Genomic DNA, 16824 nt, shown 5'->3' on the forward strand with positions numbered 1-16824 from the left:
AAGTACCTGCTTTTAAATGTACTTTAAGTATTAAAAGTAAAAGTATTTGCATAATGATTTATTCTCTTAATATCTATATTCTAAAAGGAAAAATCAGTATGGGCTGTGGCATTTTAATTAAGCTAGTTTTAGGTTATACTCGACTAGATAGTTTTAAGTTAATGCAATTGTGCTTACCATCTGTGGCCCAGTTTACATTCTGACCTACAATTCTAGAGACTGTAATTCTGGTTATCTACTAGGGTGATCTGCTGAGTAATATCATTCAGCAAAACACGAGAGCCTGAAGTTTAACGGGGTAGACAAGGGAAACGTCGGGTGGATCGTAATGCCAATTATGCTGATTGAACAGAAAAGTTGCTGAGAAAGGTGTCTTTATGATTAAGTTCAGTTTCACTTGCGCAGACGCACAGACATTGAATGAGCGCTCGCGTTACTACCCCCCAATTGTAGGCTATGCATCTTTATTTAATCACACACAAATAAGGAATATTTCCTAATCTGGAAAATGTTAAGTTTTTTCTGGCCACCGGTTCATTAATAGTCTACCATTCATTTGTGCCGCAAATGATCAGACGTGTGACAGAAGCATGGGCATAGCCTGTAACTTCGCTGATCCGCGGATAGCAATCTCATCGGAGAGGAGGCCCTAACGCTGCAGATAACAGACAGAGAAAGGCACAGAACACAGTTGCATGTACAGTGTAGCCATGGGTCTGGTGAATATAGCCTACTGAATGCAGATGGCTACAAGCTCACGCTTTGCCTGGTCTAGACTAGAAGCTTATGTTTCTAAGAATGCACGTAGCGCTCCAGAATATTTGGTAGCAACCCCCCGGTAAAACAAACGTGTTTGTCAGAGAGAAAAAAAAAACTGATCATAAAATGTATCGTAAAAAGGAACTATGGTGTTGTAGAAATGTAGCGGAGTAAAAGTACAGATAATTGCTGTAAAATGTAACGAAGTAAAAGTCAAAAGTATGCAATATAAATTTTACTTAAGTAAAGTACAAATACGTGGAAAATTTACTTAAGTACAGTAACGAAGTATTTGTACTTCGTTACATTCCACCACTGGCCACACATAATAACCTAATATAAGATAAACCTTGCCTATACCATTTCAATTAGGCAGCACTAGGCAACACCACAAACGAGCTGTCATTAAGTTTTTGCGTTTGTAGCCTACAACTTTTATGACGTGACGTGTCTTGGGAATTTAGCTTTAGCTGCTACCATCATGTCAACATAGTTGTAACGTTATGCACAATGCTCATCTAGGCTATGGATTTAAGTGGTTTAATTTTAAAAAGGGCAGCAAAAGTGGGATAAAGTGCAACTGCTTCCCCAAAACAATTCCTCCATAACTGTGGATTTAATCGTTATGTGGATAACTTTCAGTGGACTAAACACATAAAAGGTAAGATTTTGTTATCACAAAGCTAGCTGGTTCGTTAAATATGGCGAAGCATATTTACAGCCAACTTTGTACTTGCAGCAGTGAAACTGAGTTTGTTGTTAACATTGTTGGTAACGTAAACGTTTCTTCAGTTAGGAGCAGGACTGTTTTTTTTATTTTGCATTCATTTTCATTGGCAAAAGCTAGCCTAATATGCATGAGAGAACCTAGATTTGAGGGAGCTGCAGCTGTTAGCATCAGCACGGTCATATTAACACAGCAGGGCACACTAGCCCAGTGATGAAGGATCGTGTAAAATCCCCATCCCCAGAAAGTTTCAAACCAAGCTTGCGCTGATGATGCATGATCACTGATCAAATTGCTATTTTCTGACACGATGCACACCATTCCCAGGTGCTCACCTGTCTGAATCTCAAGCTCTTAATGCTGTTCACAGCACGGTGAATGACAAACGATGACAAAATGCTGTTCATGTTTATGAGTTCATAGCCTGGTATTTTATAGAAGGACTTAAATGTCACATTTTATATTTTATTATGATCACTCGCATTACCATGGGGTTACTAAATAGATAGGCCTAATGCTACGGTTAACTTAGAATGCCCACCATTACACTGGAGATGTTAAAAAACTTTTAAACTTTTTTTATTCTCCCGCGACGATAGGCTAGGCTTGGCTAGGTAATTCGCTCATTAGCTCAGATCAGTGACTACCAGAGGAAACGCGGGGTAGAAAACTCAAACAAGTAATGTTAGACTAGCTGTGTTACAGTTTCTCGTTGCAAAATCAAAATTCACAGGAGCTCCATGCGCTTTTGTAGGCTACACGCAGTCTCAAAAACACTGTTTACAGCTTTTCGAGTCACTGTACGAGGTCATTTATTTTATATAGCGATAATTTAGATACACTTATGGGGTGGGTGCAATTGCGTTTTCTAAAGAATCTCCCGTCTTGATTTTGTACAGAAATTAATATTAAGTGACACGTAAAAGGGCGGAAAAAAGGCCACCTTATATAGCAGGCTAAGATATAAGGTCTGGAATTTAATTTAATATTGTTGTAATGGTAGGATAACTACATAGTTTACACAATAATTACACTGTGTCATATTGTATATCAATGCATTTATTGACTGTCAATTACCCCAAATCGTGGCTCTGTCTATCATTGAACAGTAGCCTATTTAATGCATTCTAATCCATTGTCAATCACTTCCGGGAACTAGTTGAGGTTTACACAAACCACGTGACCAACGGAATTTTGAACACCCATTGTCGCAACTCTACGTTTATATGGCTCTGATTTGTGCGTGAAGCATGTTTCAATTAAGACAGTACACAAGCTATTTTTTATTGTTGTATTGAATGATTTCATGAATGAATTGTACGCACAGTGCGTAGGCTACAGGATTACGGCTGGCGGCGCCACTGACCAAGGCCACAGTAGCCTGTGAACCTCTGATTTTCAAAGGGGAATCACGGCCAACGCAGGGGGCAACTATTCTCTTCAATTTCCCTTCCCAATTACTTTTTATTGTCTGAAGACATCTATCGCAAGAATCTAACATTCTAAGCAACAGCAAAGCAAATGCAAGCTAACCAAAGTGCAGTCGGTTCTCCCGCCATGGTTTTGGAAATCACACACCTGCTGCATCTGAAGGCCCACGCATAATAAGGCCTACGCCTATCACTCTACACGCCCCTGTTGCACGTCACATTAATAGCTGATGCTGCCTCCCCAAAATTCCGCATCATGTGAACAGATCAGCAGGCCTGCAAATTTTCACCTCGTTTTCAGACACACGTTGCGGCAAAAAGACGTCTCATTGTTTTTTTTGTTTTTTTTTTGTCGGGTCGGGTCAGGTTCGGGTAGTTAATCAGTGCATATTGAGGGTCGAGTAGGTGCAGATTGACTCTCCTGACGGGTCGGGTGGGTGCGGATGTTAAAAAACCTTAACCTGCGCAACACTACTGTTGAGCATATTGTAATGCAGCGTTGAATGGATGAATAGCTTACATAAGGGTACCCCGCACTTTTCCAAACACACTCAAGCTTATGGTTATTGTCCCCACCACTTCTAAAAACAAACTGACGCCCTTGCTACAGACAAACATAACATTCAAGTAAACAATAAAAAAGTAAATAAGAAGGCACATACAATGAAGAAATAAGAGCAGCAAAATTGGGTTGAAATTGGGCAATTGTGCATAGACAGTCAATATAATAGTGCAGGCCAATAAATATATATATCAATATAATAGTGCAGGCCAAGTCAGGCCAATAAATGGCTGAGGTAGTTCTGTTTGACCTAAGTAAGCAAGTGGCATAGTGGTGCAAGTTATGTAAGAGCAGCAGAGGTGTCTTGTGTTTTCAGGACAAGAATAATGTGCTCGTCACAGGACCACACACACGCATACGCTCTCTCTCTTTCTCTCACACACACACACACACACTCTCACATACACATGCTCTCACATAGAGACGCTCACACACATACACATGCTCATACACACACACACACATACACATGCTCTCACACACACAAATATACATTCTCTCTCACACAGACGCATATACATGCACACACACACACACACACTCCCACACACACACACACACACTCCCACAGACACACACACACACACACACACACCTTTCAGCATCATGGTTATTACATGACATCATCTCATGATAAAAAGGCTTAGCGCACATACAGTGGGTCCCAGTTAAGAATTGACACTTCATTCACCATCAAGGTGATTCACGCAGCTGGGTGAAATGTAAGTACAACTGCAGCCACTTGGGGGAAGCATAGTCCGCTGTGGCGCTCCACGGTCGAACCGGACGGAGCATTCGACAGCAAGGGCTGTGATTGGCCGAGTTTTCAGTGCGTTTCTCTGTGTTTTTAGCAGCCCCTGCAACATGCTAGAATGTAATTCAAAATTATTTAATTATGCAAACGTTTCTTTCTTCTTTTGATACACAATTGTCTATCAACTTGCATCACTTTGCAAGTGTAAATCCTGTGTATCATGTTAATCCAAGAGCTGAGTGATAGCAATTATTTTCAAAGAGTAGGCCTGCACAATGGGCTATGCGCTTGTTAAGGGACCTGTCACAAAGAGGATGCTTTGCCATCGTGTGTGTGAGTGCACGAGAGAGGGAGAGGAAGAGGTGCATGCGTGATGGCAAGTGTTACGGTTTAATAGTTTAACAAAACAGTTTTAAAATAGTTCTTAGGCTATTTAAGCATGCAATTTGTGTCCATGTGTAGGCTATAAGCTACACTTTTGAGAGCCTAAAAGGCACGTTAATAGCCAGCTCTACAGGCTCTACGGGCTACAGCTGAAGCCCAGTCTGCCTCAGTGAGAATCCTAAACTTTGTCTGTGTTCAGTCTTCAATCCTGATTGGCTGCATTCGTGCTAACTAACAAATCAGACGGTGTAGTGGGCGGGACAATGCTCTTAACCACAGAGTAGCAAATTCAGGGAGTGAGAGATGCTTTACAGACAAAGTAGGGCGTTTCATTCTTTATCCATTTCAATATCAGCTTATCGGTGGAAAAAATGACCGATACCAATTATTATAAAAATGCTAAATATCGGCCCTAATAATCGGCCAGGCTGATAATTGGTCGACCCCTAGTCGGCAGTCATGAGAAGTTTGCTTGCTAACAGAACATAAATATGCTGCCCAGAAACCTCGTGAATAGTTCTGATTTGTTTTACTACACTAACAATGTTAAATATAGCCTTTACCTACAGCATCTCCTTAACAGTAATGTTAACAAAATGACCGCATTCATATGACAAAGGAAAACGAATTCGGTCACTCAAGACTGTGCCACAGCAACCAGTGTAGGCTACAGTCCTACCCAATAGGCCTACTCGAAGCAGATAGCGTTGTCTGACGGTCGAGTGGGTTAATGCGCGTATTTCCAAAACAGGGCTGCAACTTTCAGGCAGTTCTGAGTTCGAATCTAGGCAGGCAATACTTGTTTATAAGACGTTTGGTGATTAGTTGATAGCTGTTTTTGGGACACGTTAAACGTTCTTTATAATGAGCGCATACGGGGAGTAAAACGACTGTTATGCGCTGTTACAACTGTAGGCTACAATGATTGCAATACAAAAATATGCGCGTGTTAGTTTAGTTAGTTTTGTGATGTTTTGCACTTTTGCCTCATGTGTTTTCAGGTTTGAGGGCTTTTTTGGCAAGATTGACCTTGGTTAGACTCTGCATATGTTATTTCTCCGTATGGAAAATAAAGTCAATTTTCGACACACGTCTGTTATTAGTTCAATAACAAGTGTTCCTTGTTAAAACATGTGACTAGTGAAACTCAAAGGATTTTAGAAATATTTAGCCAAAGCCAAAAAGTGTTAGAGAGAAGGAGAGACGCCGGTGCAGCTCAGATGTCTTCTTAATTTTCTTTATTCTTTAGTAAAAGGTGCAGAACATTAAACTTTGACTAACGTTTTGATGTTCGTTAGTCAAAAACATCGACACATCGAAACGTTAGTCAAAGTTTAATAATGTTCTGCACCTTTTACTAAAGAATAAAGAAAATTAAGAAGACATCTGAGCTGCACCGGCGTCTCTCCTTCTCTCTAAAATATCTGTCCTGGCCTGGTTGCACCGGATTGTCGCCAAATGACAGAAGCGTGAAGAACCGTCCTTTGTCTACCAAAAAGTGTTACTTTGTGCCCCGCACTCCCCCACTGCTTGTGAAAGAAGAGGGTGGGGGAGGGGGGCTTAACGTGAAAAAGCTTAATGTCCCAAAACGGCAACAAGTCATAATGGTAGGCTACAGGAAGTGGGGGGAGGGTATGGGATGACCAGAGCCGTCTTCGCTGTGCTATTCAGAAAGCATCTTCTACTGTCTTTCCAGGCGCACACAGCTTGTTACCATATAGCCTATATCGAGTGCCTTAACAGATAGGCTCTGCTCTTGGGTTTGGCCTCACAGCAAACTCAACCCTCTTGTTGCTTGCAGTTTGTTAAATAAAGCGATGCAGATTACATTATTTATTTCTGATTAATTGCGTCTTTTGATGTCTTTTGCAACATCCCTTAGTCACAAATCCGAGGCCAGGTTCTTAACACTGATGTTTATTTTCTCCAACAAACAACGTAGAACTACACAAACAAGACAAAACATACAACAGTCAATTATACATTCATAAACACAAACACAACCTTGAACGTTATTAAAACAATAACCAAACAAAGCGTAACATACCACTTTTGAGGATGTTGTTGAGTTGGACATAAGGCACTATAAAACTTGAGGTAACTCTTGTAAGCATTAGAAAGTATAAAAACTTGCAGCGCATCAAACAGGTAGCTCCTTGTAGCCTCACGAGCTCATTCATTAGGTTTCAAACATCGACAGGAAGTGACAGATATAGGCATCATGGGAGATTAAGTCCATTCAATATATTACAACGTTAATCAAATACATCATTACAATATCAATACATCTCAAATAAATCTGTACATTACAACGGTATATAAAATAAAATACATTATTATATTAATTGTGCAAATATGCGAAGATGGTGCAAAATATGCAAGGCTGAGTGGAAACTATTAAACTCCTATGGCTGCAGCTACACTCCCACCATCACATAAGTGTGATTCTGGAAACCCCAAGGTAAGTTCACTCACACACACACAATCTTTCACATGAATATCAAAGATATATAATGCATTAACATAATCTGTGATTTAGAAATCTCGCACCTTAATCAGACTCAAGTAAAGATATTGTTTTGTGTACAGGTCTTTCTAAATACACTGGCTTAGTAGTGCATGCACATTTACCATCTAGTGTTGCATCACTGACTAAAAGTTTGACCTTCCTGACCTGCCCATCAGATCCCGGGAAGACTTCAACAACCTTGGCAAGCTTCCAACGGTTTCGTGGTGCCAGGTCATCTTGAAGTAGGACGACATCATTGACCTTTGTGTCTTGACGGTTTGGTGGTGCCAGGTCATCTTGAAGTAGGACGACATCATTGACCTTTGTGTCTCGACGGTTTGGTGGTGCCAGGTCATCTTGAAGTAGGACGACATCATTGACCTTTGTGTCTCGACGGTTTCGTGGTGCCAGGTCATCTTGAAGTAGGACGACATCATTGACCTTTGTGTCTCGACGGTTTGGTGGTGCCAGGTCATCTTGAAGTAGGACGACATCATTGACCTTTGTGTCTCGACGGTTTGGTGGTGCCAGGTCATCTTGAAGTAGGACGACATCATTGACCTTTGTGTCTCGACGGTTTGGTGGTGCCAGGTCATCTTGAAGTAGGACGACATCATTGACCTTTGTGTCTCGACGGTTTCGTGGTGCCAGGTCATCTTGAAGTAGGACGACATCATTGACCTTTGTGTCTCGACGGTTTCGTGGTGCCAGGTCATCTTGAAGTAGGACGACATCATTGACCTTTGTGTCTCGACGGTTTGGTGGTGCCAGGTCATCTTGAAGTAGGACGACATCATTGACCTTTGTGTCTCGACGGTTTGGTGGTGCCAGGTCATCTTGAAGTAGGACGACATCATTGACCTTTGTGTCTCGACGGTTTGGTGGTGCCAGGTCATCTTGAAGTAGGACGACATCATTGACCTTTGTGTCTCGACGGTTTGGTGGTGCCAGGTCATCTTGAAGTAGGACGACATCATTGACCTTTGTGTCTCGACGGTTTGGTGGTGCCAGGTCATCTTGAAGTAGGACGACATCATTGACCTTTGTGTCTCGACGGTTTGGTGGTGCCAGGTCATCTTGAAGTAGGACGACATCATTGACCTTTGTGTCTCGACGGTTTGGTGGTGCCAGGTCATCTTGAAGTAGGACGACATCATTGACCTTTGTGTCTCGACGGTTTGGTGGTGCCAGGTCATCTTGAAGTAGGACGACATCATTGACCTTTGTGTCTCGACGGTTTCGTGGTGCCAGGTCATCGTGAAGTAGGACGACATCATTGACCTTTGTGTCTCGACGGTTTGGTGGTGCCAGGTCATCTTGAAGTAGGACGACATCATTGACCTTTGTGTCTCGACGGTTTCGTGGTGCCAGGTCATCTTGAAGTAGGACGACATCATTGACCTTTGTGTCTCGACGGTTTCGTGGTGCCAGGTCATCTTGAAGTAGGACGACATCATTGACCTTTGTGTCTCGACGGTTTGGTGGTGCCAGGTCATCTTGAAGTAGGACGACATCATTGACCTTTGTGTCTCGACGGTTTGGTGGTGCCAGGTCATCTTGAAGTAGGACGACATCATTGACCTTTGTGTCTCGACGGTTTGGTGGTGCCAGGTCATCTTGAAGTAGGACGACATCATTGACCTTTGTGTCTCGACGGTTTGGTGGTGCCAGGTCATCTTGAAGTAGGACGACATCATTGACCTTTGTGTCTCGACGGTTTGGTGGTGCCAGGTCATCTTGAAGTAGGACGACATCATTGACCTTTGTGTCTCGACGGTTTGGTGGTGCCAGGTCATCTTGAAGTAGGACGACATCATTGACCTTTGTGTCTCGACGGTTTGGTGGTGCCAGGTCATCTTGAAGTAGGACGACATCATTGACCTTTGTGTCTCGACGGTTTGGTGGTGCCAGGTCATCTTGAAGTAGGACGACATCATTGACCTTTGTGTCTCGACGGTTTCGTGGTGCCAGGTCATCGTGAAGTAGGACGACATCATTGACCTTTGTGTCTCGACGGTTTGGTGGTGCCAGGTCATCTTGAAGTAGGACGACATCATTGACCTTTGTGTCTCGACGGTTTCGTGGTGCCAGGTCATCTTGAAGTAGGACGACATCATTGACCTTTGTGTCTCGACGGTTTCGTGGTGCCAGGTCATCTTGAAGTAGGACGACATCATTGACCTTTGTGTCTCGACGGTTTCGTGGTGCCAGGTCATCTTGAAGTAGGACGACATCATTGACCTTTGTGTCTCGACGGTTTGGTGGTGCCAGGTCATCTTGAAGTAGGACGACATCATTGACCTTTGTGTCTCGACGGTTTCGTGGTGCCAGGTCATCTTGAAGTAGGACGACATCATTGACCTTTGTGTCTCGACGGTTTGGTGGTGCCAGGTCATCTTGAAGTAGGACGACATCATTGACCTTTGTGTCTCGACGGTTTGGTGGTGCCAGGTCATCTTGAAGTAGGACGACATCATTGACCTTTGTGTCTCGACGGTTTCGTGGTGCCAGGTCATCTTGAAGTAGGACGACATCATTGACCTTTGTGTCTCGACGGTTTGGTGGTGCCAGGTCATCTTGAAGTAGGACGACATCATTGACCTTTGTGTCTCGACGGTTTCGTGGTGCCAGGTCATCTTGAAGTAGGACGACATCATTGACCTTTGTGTCTCGACGGTTTGGTGGTGCCAGGTCATCTTGAAGTAGGACGACATCATTGACCTTTGTGTCTCGACGGTTTGGTGGTGCCAGGTCATCTTGAAGTAGGACGACATCATTGACCTTTGTGTCTCGACGGTTCTTACTCCACTTACTCCTTTGTTGTAGATTCTAAAGATCCTCCCTCTTCCATCTCGCCCAAAATTCATTGGCTAAAAATTGGACTCTCTTCCATCTCTTCTTCAGATAGAGATCTTCCCTAGAGAACTCTCCAGGTGGAGATGCGATAATCTCTGACTTCATTGTTAATATGTGATTTGGCGTCAACGGCTCTGGTGCCAACGGATCATTTAAGAATTCAGAGGTCAGGGGTCGACTATTTACTATTGCCATGGCTTCATACATGAAGGTTCTCAGTGAGGAGCTGTCCAAGGTTCTAGCAGACTGATCCAAGATGGCTGTCAAGACACTCCGCACTGTTCGGATCTGTCGTTCCCAGACTCCACCCATGTGACTGGAGGAAGGTGGATTGAAGATGAAACGACAGCCCAGATCTTTCATGCGCTCTTGAGTGAATCCTTTCATGAGGTCCATGAACTCTTTCTTTGCACCAACAAAGTTAGTGCCTTGATCGCTACGAAGTTGACTTACGTTGCCACGGATGGAAATAAGGCAGCGCAAAGCATTCAGGAATGCATCAGAACTGAGGTCGTCAAGTACTTCAATATGAACCGCTCTCGAACACATGCAAGTGAATAGAAGGCCGTATCTTTTCAATTCTCTTCTTCCATCCTTCACATAGAATGGTCCGAAACAGTCCATGCCACTGTACGTAAATGGAGGAGTAGTCTCTAACCTTTCAGACGGTAGATTAGCCATAACTTGTTCTTGAGTGCCTTTTCGAAACTTCCTGCATTTTACACATTTGTAGATGATTGAGGATACTTCACTGCTACATCCCAGAATCCAAATGCCCTTGGATCGGATCTCGTTCATTGTCATGCTTGTCACCTTGATGGCAAATTCGCTCATGAAAATGTTTTATGAGGAGCCGGGACACATGATGGCCCTTTGGAAGAATAGCAGGGTACTTGACATGGGGATGGAGTGCCGCTTTGGTCAATCTTCCTCCCACCCTCAGAATATTGTGCTCATCTACAAATGGGCGTAGCTTGTGCAGCTTGGAGAGCTGGTTTGATTTCACTTCTTTCCTTTCTTTGAGAGCCTTGATTTCTCCATTGAAAATGTCTTCTTGGACTAGGCGGATTATAAATAGTTCAGCATCTTTCCTTTCATCAAGTGTTGTAGACTCTGATCTTTCTCCTAGCCCCTTTACATTCCTTGCCCAGCACTTCAGTCTTGCTATGGCCTTCACCATTCTTCCCCAGTCTGAAAACTTCTGCAAACGATTCAACAGAGGCATCTGCTCTGTCACTTTGGTTGTGAGGACTTGGGCCCTTCTGAGCTCTGGGTCGCCATCACTTACTTCTGCCTTGACCTCATCTTTGGAGAGTTCTCTTTGCCACAGAAAACTTGGCCCAGTGAACCAGTTAGACTCCATAAGTTCCTTTGCTGTGAGCCCACGGGATGCATGGTCAGCTGGATTATGTTCTGTGGCCACATACCTCCATTGACAAGGTTCTGTGCTGGATTTGATCTGCTGAATCCTATTGGCTACAAAGACTTGAAACCGTCTTGCCTCGTTATTAATATAGCCCAGAACAACTTTAGAATCAGTCCAGTAGAACTGACTGAGCTGATCCAACTCCAGTTCTCTTCTAAGCAGATCACCTGTTCTGGTGGCAACAACAGCTGCTGAGAGCTCCAGTCTCGGGATGGTTGTCACCTTCGTTGGGGCCACTCTTGCCTTCCCCATGACGAGTGTGCAATGTACCTCCCCGTTCACAGTCACTGTCCTGAGGTAAGAGCAGACTCCATAACCGGTCACACTGGCATTAGAGAAATTGTGCAATTCATAACACTGGACATCTTTACATACTGGTGGCACATAGCAACGTGATACCTTTATTGTGGACAAGTCTAAAAGATCACAGAGCCAGACCTCCCAGTGCGGCTTGAGGTCTTCTGGAAGCGGCTCATCCCAGCCTACCTTATACACATGGCTTGCAGGATCCTTTTCCCAATCAGAATGAAGGGTGCCACAAACCCTAGCGGGTCAAAAATTGAAGCCACTGTGGAAAGAACACCTCTTCTGGTGAATGGGTTTTCCTTTACAGTTACTCTGAACTGGAATGTGTCAGATGCCACACACCACTGTACTCCGTGCCCGTTCTACCTTGGCCTGTCCTAAGTCGAGGCTCAAGTCAGCAGCACTTTCCACACACTCTTCTGTTGGAAGAGAGGCAATCACCTGCTTGCTGTTGGAGACGAACTTGTGCAAGTGAAGCTTACCAGACTTGCAGAGGTCTCTGGCTTCTCTCACGAGCTGAATGGCCTCTGTGTCACTTTCAACACTTGTCAAACCATCGTCGACATAAAAGTTGCGTTGGATGAACCTTGCAGCGGCTTGACTGAACTCACCCTCACCTTGAGCAGCGAGATGCTTAAATCCAAAGTTTGCGCATCCAGGCGAGGAGGCAGCTCCAAAGAGATGAACACGCATGCGGAATACTGATGGTCGTGCTTCCAGCTCACCACCTTCCCACCACAAGAACCGGAGGTAGTCTTGATCTTCTTGGGCAACATGAAACTGATGAAACATGCGTTCCACATCGCACATCATGGCTACTTGACCCTTGCGGAAACGACACAGGACTCCTATGAGGGTGTTTGTGAGGTCTGGCCCAGTCAATAGATGTTCATTCAGGCATGTGCCCTTAAATCTGGCGGAGCAGTCAAAAACCACCCGGATCTTGCCAGGCTTCTGAGGGTGATGAACTCCATGATGCGGGATGTACCAGGCAGGCTGACTGTTAATCTCTCCATCATGAACCTTTTCTGCATCGCCACGAGCAATGATGTCCATCATAAAGGCCCTGTAATCTTTGAAGTATTGTTCATCTTTCCTGAAGCGTCTCTTCAAGCACTGGAGCCGGTGTTCAGCACAAGTTATGTTGTTTGGCAGAGCTGGTCTTTCCTCTTTAAAGGGCAGCGGCATCTCAAAATGGCCATCATTCTTTTGCTTGATGCCCTGTTTCAGTTTGGCCAAAAAACGAAGGTCCTCCTGAGACATGGCTACATCTTCACCAGTCCTTTCTGTGAAATCTGACTCAAAGATCTTCAACATGTCCGCTGGGGTAAGCATTTCTTTCACTTTAGTTCGATACACAAAGTGGACTTCAGACTTAAGTGATTGAGGTGATCTAGTGGCTGAAAAGACTTCTCTTGAGATGATTCGATGACTGATCCCAATTTCATCTGCAAACTCATTGTCAAGGTTGCTGTAGCCAATAATGCTCCACCCCAACACAGATTTCTGAGCAAACGGTTGACCTTCCTTGCCACTGACCACATTTCTGGGAAGCAAGACTTGGGGACAGTTATAACCGATCAGCAATCCTACTTCACAATCGAGTTCAGGTGCCATCTCATCAGCTAGGTGTTCTAAATGAGGCCAACCTTTTGCAGTCTTACAGGTTGGTATGTCAGATTTATTTGCAGGTATATATTCTCTAGTGTATGTAACTGGAAGGTTGATTCTTTCTTCAGACCTCAAACCTCTTACTTGTAGTCCATGCAACTTATTGCTTGACATTGTCCTTGATGTGATTGTGGAGATCTTGAGCCTCACAGGATCTTGCTTTACATGCAACCGATCAGCTATATCCTTCAGAATAAAGGTAGTGTCGCTCTGAGTGTCGAGCAAGGCGTACACCAAAATCTCTTCCTCAGGATTAGCTGCTGTTGACACGTACACAGGGAGAATTGATGACGTGTGGTTGTTTCTGTCATATTGAATGACCTTGTTGGAAGTTGCTAGCTGCGTCTCTAGATAGTTATTGGGTTGCTCACATTTACTTTCTGCAGATCCCTGGCTGACAGCAGACTGCATCTGACGACCTTCAAGTCTTGGGGTTTTCCCCCGGTCTTGATGTAGACAGGTTGGATGACGTTTTTTACATTTCTCACAGACACTTCTGGAGATACAGTGCTTGGAGCTATGCCCAATCTTGAGACAACCGAAGCATAATTTCTCAGAATGGACAAACTTCACTCGCTCTTCAACTGGCTTTTCCATGAACTTCCTGCATTTGTGCAAAGAATGTCCATGCCTTTTACAAAACACACACACAGGGTTGGTCTTCTCACTTGAACTTGTGGTGAAAGTTTTAGTAGTAGAGTTACGATTTCTGTGAAGCTTGTGATCTGGATCACTCTGTCTAAAGTTTTCTTGTTCTGTGGACTTCAATGCTTGGAGTGAGGTAATGGGGTTACAGGCGATTCTGGCCTCTTTGTTGAGAAACTGAACAAACGACTTGAAGTCAGGAAAGGCATTGTGTTCATCTTGGAAAACTGTAGCTGTTCTGTTCCAACGGGAGCTCATCCAGTCAGGCAGCTTGGCTGCAATTCTCTGGATTTCAACACATTCGTTTAGCGTTTGCAAGCCCTGAACATAAGGCATGGCAGTTGTGACACTGGTTAAGAAATCAGCAAACTCACGAAGATCTTTGCTATCTTTAGAGTAAATCTTATGCCATGACTGTATCTTGTCTCTATATGCTTTGCCAACTATAAAGGAATTTCCAAAGCGGTCATCAAGTATGCCCCACGCAGCACAGTAGGCATCCTCTGTTCCGACTAAGGAGTATCCTTCGATAGCTCTCTTAGCTACGCCTCCTACATACTTTCGCAGAAAGAAGAGTTTTTCTTGAGCTGGCAAGTTCTTGCGATCAATTAAGGTGTGAAAGGACATCTTCCAGTCTGTATAGTGCAATGAACTTGCACCAAATCTTCAGCTTGTGCATTCTCATCAATCGGTCCCTTGTTTAAGTCTTCTTGGACAGGAAGATCTGCCTTTTCTTTTGTGTACTTTAATGTGGTTTCACTAGTGTCTGACATTTTTAACTTTCTGTATGTTATAATAATTGTGCATGAAATAAAACTAATTTGTTATTAAAATGCTGTGATGTTGTATCAGTATGTAGCACTACAGTAAGCTACAATATAATAAAGTGTTTGAGCATTAACCTTATTATAACAAGATAAGATTGATGTGAATTTATAGATAAAGTTCAGAATTGCAATAGTCTACAAGCACAAATTTGTATTGGACTAAACTGCAATGTAATATCAAGAAGAACTTTAAATGTAGACAAAACAGGCAATTCAGTAGAAACAGACTTAATTAGAATTCAATGCAGATCATGTGCAATAGGCTACAACAATAAATTAATTCATTCAACATTCAAATATGAATCAATGCAAACTGCAATTTCAATGCAATCTCAATAGCTCACTCTTAAAGCAGTTCGATGAATCGGAATGTTCATAATCCTTTAGAACGCACGGGAGGAAGACGATAAAGGTTCTGACGGCAATTCACAGATATGCTGCGCGACCTCAAAACACCGACTTTCAGTGCTTGCTTGCTCGCTTAGCCTTGTCTGCTCGTTGCTTCAGTCTCTTAAAAGAAATCCATCCCGGAATGTGTAGACCACTTTCACGAGACGTTACATCACGAAACCAAATAGTGTAACAAAGGCGAACACTTTAACAGGGGAAATTAATTGGGCATGAATCATTGTGCTGAACGGTATTTGTCAATGAGCAGAAACACACACGACATTCAAACTGTTGATAAGATGTGCACTATGGAAACTGGTCTGTAGGCTAACATTGGACAAATAAATGACTGACTCGCCATATCCTGACTCTGAAAAAACATTTTCTTGCTTTGCCGCAAACTCCGTTTGCAGGTAGCATAACGTCTTTTTCAATTCATAGAAGGGAGAGCCCAGTCTCTCCTGTGACATTGAGGTGCGCAAATAGTTTTTAATAGCCTGTTCAACTTCGAAAAGCTTCACCCGATGCCAGTCACTGATCGCAATTTCAAATTTCGGGAAGCTTTGTTCAATCTTTTTAAGTTTTAAGTGCAGTAGTGCCCCCTTTGGAATTATATCTCGAGCCTATCCAGTGCGTTATGTCCTGGGATTCGGACGTGCTCAAAAAGAAAAGAAAAAACGCTTTTTTTATAGATGAAATAAATTTTGTGTTACATTCAAACGCAAAAGGTGCTTTGATATCTTTTTCCTTTGAACGTCGGCAAGCAGGCATGCTGCGGTTGCAATGAATGAGGAATTGGTTTTATCTGCGGATTTATTTTTTGCATTTATTTTGAATATGACTCGCTCCAGTCTCAACAGCACGTCTACTTTTTCCACACGCATCTAAGTTCTAACACACATCCCCTCTCGCTTTCTCTCTTTCCATCCCTGCGCACGGGGCTCTCTTAAAGGAGCTGCACCATTTTACAACAATTGCATCTACATTTTCATATTAGAATGTTTTGTCTGTTTAAGTGTAAGCTTAAACTACCGTGATCAATTTAAGTTCCCGTGCCCCCGCTGAAAGTCTCATGCGTTTATCGTTACACTATCACATCTATAAGTAACCGTGACAAATAGGGTATAAGATATATAAACTCACGCTATTGTATTATCATATATGCTCACACGTGTGGTGTGTGTGTGTGTGTGTGGTGTGTGTGTGCGTGCGTGTGGTGTGTGCGTGCGTGTGGTGTGTGCGTGCGTGTGCGTGTGTGTGTGTGGTGTGTGTGTGTGTGGTGCGTGCGTGATTGCGTGCGTGTGTGTGCGTGCGTCCGTGTGTGTGTGTGTGTGTGTGTGCGCGTGCGCGTGCGTGTGCGCGTGCGTGCGTGCGTGCGTGTGCCCGTGCGTGCGTGTGCCCGTGCGTGCGTGTGTGTGCTCTCAGGTGTACAGCAGCTCGGAGCATCTGGCGACCCCGTGTAACCTGAGCTTCTCTACGGACCGCAGCCCCAGCGAGGACAAAGAGGAGCCCAGGGCCCCGTCCCCTGCAGACACACACACACAGCGCCACGCAGGGGACGAACACAGGCTCTCCGCT

The 16824-nt window shown here is 43.8% G+C and overlaps 1 protein-coding gene across 15 annotated transcripts in view; it reads left to right on the forward strand.

Moving 5' to 3' along the window:
- mast3b (microtubule associated serine/threonine kinase 3b) overlaps positions 1–16824 on the forward strand; it is a 142383-nt gene that overhangs the window by 90445 nt on the left and 35114 nt on the right. For all 15 annotated transcript variants that reach the window (XR_006035326.1, XM_042111771.1, XM_042111772.1 and 12 more), the window contains one exon: positions 16672–16824. This exon is cut by the window's right edge and continues 11 nt beyond it. Coding sequence is in view for 14 of the 15 variants with exons in the window: in XM_042111771.1 (XP_041967705.1) it covers positions 16672–16824 (153 nt within the window). In the remaining variant the exon portion in view is untranslated. The remainder of the gene's footprint in view (positions 1–16671) is intronic.

Source organism: Alosa sapidissima, chromosome 12, assembly GCF_018492685.1.
Source record: "Alosa sapidissima isolate fAloSap1 chromosome 12, fAloSap1.pri, whole genome shotgun sequence".
In the NCBI taxonomy this organism is placed as follows: Eukaryota; Metazoa; Chordata; class Actinopteri; order Clupeiformes; family Clupeidae; genus Alosa; species Alosa sapidissima.